General features: G+C 34.8%; 1 protein-coding gene and 1 non-coding gene across 2 annotated transcripts; one reads left to right on the top strand and one right to left on the bottom strand.

The window, feature by feature from the left end:
* Window positions 1-4,366: 4,366 nt before the first annotated feature.
* Window positions 4,367-4,438, top strand: Trnap-agg. The gene has a single exon. It is a non-coding gene; the product is annotated as a tRNA-Pro (tRNA).
* Window positions 4,439-4,891: 453 nt separating this feature from the next.
* Window positions 4,892-9,435, bottom strand: LOC124643124 (ommochrome-binding protein-like). Its single transcript, XM_047181989.1, has 2 exons — window positions 8,926-9,435; window positions 4,892-6,872 (listed from the first exon to the last, which is right to left on the bottom strand). Exon 2 carries the CDS (start codon window positions 6,835-6,837, stop codon window positions 5,953-5,955), a length of 885 nt encoding a protein of 294 aa, XP_047037945.1. The 5' UTR covers window positions 6,838-6,872; window positions 8,926-9,435; the 3' UTR covers window positions 4,892-5,952.
* Window positions 9,436-9,449: the final 14 nt, after the last annotated feature.

The raw sequence follows: 9,449 nt of genomic DNA, 5'->3' as shown, positions 1-9,449 counted from the left end.
AGCATTATGGAAGAAAAACAATAATATATTTTTAAATAAAATTATTATAAACTTTTACATTATGTCATAGTTAAGGTGATGATCGTTTGTTATTCTCTGAAAAAACCTTTCTTTTAAAACTTTTAAATGGATCTTGATGAAACTTTAAATAACAGTACGGTTGGTCCGTGGATGGGTAACCGTCTACGTAGATGATGATATGTCATTAATTATGACCTTTAAAAAAATACTCGATTATGGTATTGTTAGCTGCCAGTAGTTACAAAGAGGGCAGCAGAGACGAGCGACCATAGACATCTCGCCATTCAGCCGTTCATCTATGCTTGGAGGATTCTTTTTTCGAACGTCATTGTAACAAGACATGTTATAGTTTGACAGAATAAGATTTTGCCGCGTTCTTGACTAATCTTAGTTGATTTTCATGTTTAAACTATTTCTTGTAATTTCCTCGTTAAACAAACCTGCTTCTGGTTTTTAAGAGTATCATATCGGGTGCCGTTTAAACATATCGTATGTACTTCGTATGTGTTGCAAAGTTCTGTTATCCGGTTTTAACAGTACGATTACTAGGTTAAATAAATAATACTTTTTGGTTTTAATTTGTTTATTAATGTAACTTATTCTTTTTTGACTGTTGAGAAGCTAGACTATTCCCGAGCAATAAAGGCTACATTTCATCCATGTTCGGAAGGATGCTCTCCAATGTCGCGGGTGAAACCGGGGGAAAACAGCTACTTAATTTAGTATACCTAGACTTTAACTAAAGACGTAAAGTAACGCACCGCACAAGATATAAACAAACACGACCTAAAAACCTTAATATATTACGCTTAGATTTTAACCGACCGTCACTATTATATCACTACATTAACAAGGAAAGAGGAACTAACACTATAATCCAAAAATTATCATAAATCATTCAAATAAAAATTAACATCATTTTAAACTTAAGCCCGCGTAGTTATGTCATAACTAACTAAAACCGCTCTAAGCACAAATATATTTACGAAAAAGTCTACCGATTCGGCACAGCAAAAGTTGAATAAACGGAGAAAAGAAGTCAGTCAGATTATTACGCGAATATCACGAGACACTGAAAACAATTTGTCCAGAAATCTGACTTTCTTGAATCAAGCTACTTAAAGGGTTCGGTGCAATGTGTTTTTTTTGCCCCTGGCTTAAATTCTAGGCATCCACAGGGAAAAGTCCGGTTAAGCAGTAGGTACACGGCCTCCTAGGCTGACCTGCGAGATGCCATACAAAAAAAGACTTTTTTTAACCCTGGCATTTTGGCAAAGGTCTGGTTACGTAGTAGGAACAACGCCAACTATCATTTTCTTGGGAACAATTTTTTTTTTAAGAAAATCCATTGCATTTAATGTGGTGCGAATTACATGTAGGTAAGTTCTTATGATACGACTCCGGAATGTTAAATTCTCCAAGGTTTGTAGTGGTTGTTACGTCATAGTGTATAAGTACCCTTATTATTGGAGTTTCGTAATTACATTACGTAGTTTAATGACAATAAGTGCAGTTTATGACGGCCGTTTTGCTAATTAAATGTTGCTATTAAAATATTTAATTATGATATTATTCGGTATTTTGACTATCATTTTATAATCTGTAGGTGCTTACTGCTTAGAGCAGTGGTTCTTAACCTTTTTGACATGAGGGACCACTTTGACTAAAGTTTGTCTTGCCAGGGACCACCTCATCGGTTTACCTAAATTAGCACTCATTTCTTTATTATTTATAAAAAAAAACTGAATTTTTGGGTCAGTTCTACTCAAAGCTAAAGCATGTCGGCAGTTGTGTAGGTAAGCAAATGCAAATAAAGAAAAACTAGGCTATGTAGTTGCCAAATGCGCGAGCGAAGCGAGCGCGAAATTTTTATCGGACTTAAAACAAAAATTACGTAAAATTTAGCCCAAACGTACTTAACGTTTTGTTTGTTGACAAATGCAAAAATAAGGGCCATAATATAGTTTCTGAATACGCGAGCGAAGCGAGCGCGAAATTTTATCGGTCTTAAACTAAATATTACGTAAAATTTAGCCCAAACGTACTTAACTTTTTGTTTGTTGACAAATGCTAAAATGAGGGCATATCGTTTCTGAATACGCGAGCGACGCGAGCGCGAAATTATACACGTCCATGCGAAAACCCCCGCTCGCAATTATAGGTCGATAAAAATGAAGTTAGATAACGTATAGCAACGTCGCGAAGCCAAGCTTCGCGGACCACTTGGAATGCCTCCAGGGACCACCAGTGGTCCGCGGACCACCGGTTAAGAACCACTGGCTTAGAGTTATTAATTACTAGCTTTTGCCCGCGACTTCGTTCGCATGGAATAGTGACTTCCGGCATATTTTTGGTTTGACCAATAGATGGCGCTATATGTCCGGAATAAATTTTATTTTTATATATTTTTTTAAATAAAAACTATACTATGTCCTTTCTCAAGTTCCAAACTATGTCTGTACCAAATTTCACACAAATCGGTTCAGTAGTTTAGGCGTGAAGAAAAGACAGACAGACAGACAGACAGACAGACAGACAGACAGAGTTACTTTCACATTTATAATATTAGTTAGGATTTTTTTGACTAGACTTTAGTTCAATTCTTAAAGTTGAAAACTTCTTCCCCATAGTTACATTCACTTCCCGAGGGAACTGTTTCTCGTACCCGGCTGAAAGGTAGCTTATATCCGTATATTTTCCGTGCATCGGAGAGCACGTAAATGTCGGTCCTGCGCCTGGGGCCCGATTCTCCTAAGTTAATAATGTCAAAATCGAATAGAAATCGAATCGCAATATGATCGCAATAGCAGTTTTAACCATATCGGGCATTCTGCTACCAATAAAAGACCAATCGTATTCGATTGACATTTGATTGGTGTGCGATTGGTCTGCTATTTTGGTGATTTTGGTCTATACGGTAGTTTGCTGTACAATCATTTTGCAATCGTAAATCATTTACAGACAAAATGATTCATTATTGAATGACAGAAAAGGATAAAAACGTTTATTTCAAAGAAAAAATAGCAGAATGCCACATACGCTTCAATCGTAATCGAGTCGGGATTGGATCTCAGTCGAATCGAGTCGAACGTGAATCGCATGACGCTTAAGTAAAATTAGGAGAATCGGGGCCCTGATCTCTCTCCGGTCGTGTCGGAATGCCGTCCCATCGGGATATGAGAGTGATGGATGGAATAGTGAGTGCACCTGTGTCTGCGCAAATGCTTGTGCACCGTAATATGTCCTGCGCAGTTGGCTAATCTCCTTACATGAGAACAGTCGCCGTAGCCGATAATCCGCTAGGAGGACATCATTATCAGTTTATATCCTTTCTCTTACTATCTTATAAATTAGTTTGGCGTGAAATCGCGACATAGGCTATAAGTAGTTACTTAGGTTTTTAATTAGGTTTTTAATTGAATCAGGTTCATAACTTTGTTTTTACCATTAAAAATATTAGGTAGCGAAGTTTTGCGTGTTATTACAAAATATAATTAGTTTCGCTTGCTTGAAGGCGAACATCTTTTACTTTTAACAATGGACCGTTAAAATACTAAATTGATCTTAAACAACCTTAGTTATGGCATAGTTAGATAATGATAGGCAGGCAGCCTAGATGGGTATAGTAGATATAATAATTATCCTAGTATCTACCTAGGTAATTAATATTTTCTGAGTTTCAAATGTTTTTTTTTTAAGTTACGAGTATGCGGTTCCAAAACTGATTTCTCTTTTGATCGATTAGATAACAAAATAAAAATTACTAAGAGAACTTACGTCAAAATATTGCAGGAATAGGGTAGTGTCCAGGGTCGAAATAATGAAATAATATTTAGTCCGCTTTTTAGATAATCAAAAAATATTGGATACGTATTTTTTCTTTTTTTAATTAAACATAAAATGACAAAGATAATACACTTCAAAAATTAGGAGTGGGGGCCTTTTACGTCACAGTGTCCTGAAAATTGTAGCAACTTGTGACGTCACACGCAACTTTAACACGCTATATCTTAACAAGTTCTGATCCAATTTAAAAAAGAAAAAATACGTATCGCTTAATTTTGGACAATCTACAAGACGGACTAATTATTATTTTTTAGGAAACTAGCCTATTAGTAGTTAATGTCCATTATATAGGATATCAACTTGTAAAGTAGCAACGGATTAAAAATAACAATATGAATAGACACATAAATTCACGAGTTGAGAGTTGAGATTGCAAACCTTATTCCTTCAATTTTAAAGTCGGTTTTTAAGGAAGTCTGTGTGGAGCCCATTCAATGACGTTTAAAGTATTTATTTGTTAAAGCAGCATTACATGAGAAATTTCAACATTTCTCTCACCGGCTCGTTGGTCTAGGGGTATGATTTTCGCTTAGGGTGCGAGAGGTCCCGGGTTCAAATCCCGGACGAGCCCAAATCTTTTTGCCATTTATTTTGTGAACATTATTTATAAGAAAGAGATTTTTGTTTTTCAGGATGGCCTAAAAACTTAAATTAACTAAATTAAAATAAGTTCCAAATATGTATTTTCATACATTTGCTGCTTTATCTACGAATTTTACTTGTCCATGTCTTATATTAACTTCGCTACAGTTTATTTTTAATGTAAACTATTTATTTTGTGGTACATAATTTTACAGCAGCTTGATGGTACTCTATAATGTATTTATGATCAATGATTGAAAACAGTGAAGTGCAGCGCCATCTGGATTTATTAGACAGAAGCCTTAATCGATTACTTCAGTGCGTTTACCATAGAGGGCGCTGACGTAGCTAAACATGTTTTATTGTATGGGAAATATTAAATGATTATACTTATTTATTATTTTATATTTATAGTATTATTTTTAAAAATAAAATGCAGTTGTGATTTGTAAGAAAATAAGCATTTATTCGGTGGACTTTACAAAATAACAATTTTAAATAAAAAATATCGTACTAAAAACGATATAACACAATAAAAGTAATTCCGAAGTAATAATATTACCTAATTAATAGTACCTATTGTTTTTGGCATTTTCACAAGTGCAGGTGGGGTAAATTTTACCCATATTTTAACTAAAAACTGCAAATTGTAGGTAATAATGTACCTACCTACAAGCTAGGGTGATAGGCAAAATAACTACAGGTAGTAAATAATAATACCTAACAATACTTTCAGTTTTTCTAATCTAGAAAAAACGCAAAATCCAAGGTAACTCTCGCTGTCGTTTTGAACATTTTAATTAGAAAAGTGACATTGATTAAAAAAAGCATTCATCCACACCATGCTATCCATTTTTTTGATTTTTATAAGCAGAATATTTTTTTTAAAAAAGCTACGAAAATTATAAAGCAACTCTCCGATTTACATAAAAAAAAATAGTATAAAAAACTTAACTTGTACCAAAAAAAATAAACTAAAAATTGTAGCACCCTCTAGAATCCACATAATACAAAGAAATATTTCTAAGCATAAGCACAAAATAATAGCAAAAAAAAAAATGGTCCAAAAACTATGACTACAAAAAAACCGACTATATTACCTACGTCCGTAGATACGGTTTTTACACCTAGGAAGCGTTTATCAAATCAATTAAAACCGCAAATACCGGTAAACCAATGCATTCAGTAAAAAAGATATTCACTCGATACCGCATTCGTAATATAATTATGTTTTTCCATACTTTTATCAATGCTACTTTTCTAATATCGACGTAGAAACAAATTTAGTTGCTCAAATGTATGAAAATACTGATTTAAATCAAGTTAAAATTGAAAATTGGGAAGTTAATTGCAAAATGAAACACATTCCTTATTGAAATCAACGCAAAATATACTTTTTATAATGTCACGTTTACATTATTTTTTGCACATTCTATTATCAAGAGTTTTTCTTGAAAATCTCCGAGCAACTAAACCTGTTTTGCAATGTTCATTAAGAATTGTTTATATGCTAGACAGAAAATAATCATCGGCAGGGCAGGGGTCATTCGTATCGATCGGTTTATACCTATAAATCTTTCCTTTGGTACCAATAATTATATTGTTCTTTTGGTCAAAAGCTAAACCTGTGATTTTGAATCCTAACTGACCTATTTTCACTGGCAGTATGCTTTTTGTGAAGAGCCTAAATAACGACCCTTTCACAGCAACTATGGCTTCATCATTATTGTTTAACTGTAGTATGTATTTCAATTCTCTTGTAAAACCTTTATATTGTATAGGTTCATATAAGTCTACTGAGAAAAAATACAATCTCCCATCGATGTATTCATAGAAGGCGTTCCCTTTGCTGTCCAAAATAAAGCTGTAAGCTTTAGGAATCTTCTCGTATCTTTTGACAGCTGCAGACCCATTCATAAATCGAAATATTTCATGGTTGGATCCTGTCGCTATATACATTTGGTTGTCAGTTTTATCAATAAAGATACTTCTAACGTCATCATCACCTATCGGTCTTTCTGCAGTGATTTCTGTTCTTGAATAATCGTACGTTACTAACCCTTGATTAGTTCCTATGTATATTATATTGTTAGTCGTATCTATGGCAACGCATTGTCCTGAAAGTTCGTCCGAGACGGGCAGTTCTTTGATGCCCAGAGATCCATGCTTGAGCAAATGTATTCCTTTAGTGTAATTCCGTTTGTGCAGGATGAAGAATATGTGGTCAGTTCTAGGGTCTATGACCATGCCCGTGGGGTACCCATCGATGGTGGCTATTAACTGTCGCTTGTAGAATTCGTTGCCTATTTTGATTCTCTCACATTTTTCCGTGTTAAATCCATTGAGCAGTAAGGCGATGATGACTGGGAAGATGAGTGTCAGGCTCATTGTAAGGTCAGGTTCATGACAAACGTTTGTGGTATCTGTGGACAAAATAATGCTAAGATTAGACACAGAAATGTTTTCGGCATGTTGACTAGTTCAGTACAGTAAACAGTACACAAGGCGGTAATAAAACTACAAATCAATGATGATAAAATATTGTATCGCTGTTCATATGTAGTGGGTATAAAACTTAAACTAAAGGATGCAGTTTTCTAAATATCAAGTATGTGAAATAAAATACATAGGAAATAGAATGAATGTTTAAATGATGATAGGAAAAATATGTGATTAATATTGTCACAATGACCGACTCGTGAAACAATGGATGTAGATCGTCAAAACAGTTATTATATTGGCACTAGAAGTTTCAATACACTACATAGTACATACAATGGCACTTATTGTCATCACATTGTTTGAGAATCGTGTAGGTTAGTGGGCCAAAAGCAGTCTCAGAGAATGTAAGTCCTCTTGCACATATTCTCTTAAAACGAGAAAAAAGAAGAAACGTTAAACCTGAATGACACATTCGACTCTTTGGAGGGTATAAGTGACGACAAGCTAAACTAAGGGTTGTGGAGATCAGATAGGCTACCACTCCACGTCAACCACTGGTTCCCAGCTATAGTCGAAAGCCGCCCCAACAAAATTCAGAAAAGGCAATGCAGATGATAATGATGATGTTAGAGATGTAAGAGAAGCTTAAGTTAAAGTTAAATCCATGGATTGCAACTATTGCAAGGTCAATACTAATGTTTAGAAGAATATAATTTGCAGTTACTTCAAATGTGACTACATTTATAGTTCGGCCATTCAGAGAATGCGTTCCTGACACGTCGCGATTGAACTGACGACGTAACTTTGCAATGGCGTTGCAGTTACGATAAAAATATTTTTGCTGGTTGTTTACCGTTTTAACAATTGAGGAGCATTAAAACAACATTATTATATCAATAATCAATGAATGTTATTACGTCGTCAGTTCAATCGCGACGTGTCAGGAACGCATTCTCTGAATGGCCGAACTATAATACATGTAATAAATAAACTAAGACGTTGAAAATGGGATAAAAAAATTAAAGGACGCTGGATGCAGGTCGCCTCCAACAGGTATCTGTGGAGATCTAAGGGGGAGGCCTATGATCAGCAGTGGACGTCCTATGGCTGAGATGATGACGAAAGGAAAAGATGACCTTAGTCAATAGTTTCAAAAGTATATGTAGACAAGTTAAAACTGAATTGAATGATATCATTGGCAAAGGAATGTAAAAACAATTGATGAACAATTGCCGAGCTATGAATGGATATCCATATCATTCTTAGTCAATACCAAAACATGACAAGTGTGATTCAAATCATTGCTCTACTGTACTCTATGATTCACATATGTTAACGTTTTTTGTATGGAGTTTCTTGCCGGCTCTTCTCCATGAGACCAACTTTTTGGAACCGTGTAACTAGTGTGAGGTTTCATAAGATCCTGCAAAGGCTTATTTGAAAGCATTTGACTTTGAAATTCTGATATGTCAATTGTGGAACACATAATACATGACACTGTTTTTGACACAAAAAAAATAGACAGAAGATATGACCATGATAACAAAAATATAACAACGAAGTATAGAAAAAAAGAAATGCATAGAAAAGGAAATGATTATTTACGAAACACAGACAAAGATTATTAATCTATGAACAAAGCTAATAATATTAGTAGTGAAAAGAGATTTTCAGACGTTGATATATGATTCAAATTCTTTCAGAGAAACAACGAAAGATATGTTTACATTGAAATAATTTGATTGGATAAGAATACTCAAACGCTCCTACCTAAAGAATGAATTTGTTCTACCTCTAGGCTTAGATTTATTTTGTCTAAGCCTTTCCTCCACCCCTTGTTTGCACCCAAAAGAATCTTTGTTCGATCACTTCTATTTTTTTAAACTTAGATACCCGATGAGATAAATCACTGAATCCAAAACTTTGAACTTATTGGCTTCTAAAATGACAGCCGGGACCTATAGTTCTTCGTGCCCTCCAAAACACGGTTTTTCACTTTAAATAAAATTATTAACAATATAATAAAACAAATACCTGTCCGTCCGTCTTCTCTGCTGGTTTGTTATGAAATGGTGGTGGCGTGAAAGATTTTGAACTCTTTATAAAACATCTGCCATTGTGTCATGAGCGTTCAGTGTATGTAAACATGGAGCCTGTTTATATTCTGAATAAGTTATATAGGCTGTTGGGTTTTAGACTGCAGGTCTATCAGTAAGAAATTCTCTATTCAGGCCTAGAGATTCTCTGTTAATAGGTACACTATTATCGTCATCATCAGCCTTTTTATCTTCTCCTTGCAGAACACGGGCCTCTTCTCATACAGAGAAGGAGAGAGCACTAGCAACTAATCTTACTCACGATAGATTGGCGATATCGTACTTTAAAAGAGGTTTTCCTTCACTCAGTTAAAGGAATTGTTGGCAAGACTGAGAAGCGACTGCTAAAGATGACATAGTCGGCCACCCTTTGACGGATCGACTGTGCCAAGTATTGCTTAACCATAGGAGACATTGTTTTATCATTGTTACATCAGTTTTCATGGAACACCCTGTACATAG

The sequence above is a fragment of the Helicoverpa zea genome, chromosome 26 (assembly GCF_022581195.2).
Source record: "Helicoverpa zea isolate HzStark_Cry1AcR chromosome 26, ilHelZeax1.1, whole genome shotgun sequence".
Taxonomy (NCBI): domain Eukaryota; kingdom Metazoa; phylum Arthropoda; class Insecta; order Lepidoptera; family Noctuidae; genus Helicoverpa; species Helicoverpa zea.
The sequence above is the reverse complement of the archived record's forward strand: the minus strand, read 5'-3'. Positions and strand labels throughout refer to the sequence as shown.

What these genes read in the sequence shown, in the direction of transcription:
- LOC124643124 (XM_047181989.1), bottom strand. Translation starts at nt 6,837, where the DNA reads ATGAGCCTGACACTCATCTTCCCAGTCATCATCGCCTTACTGCTCAAT.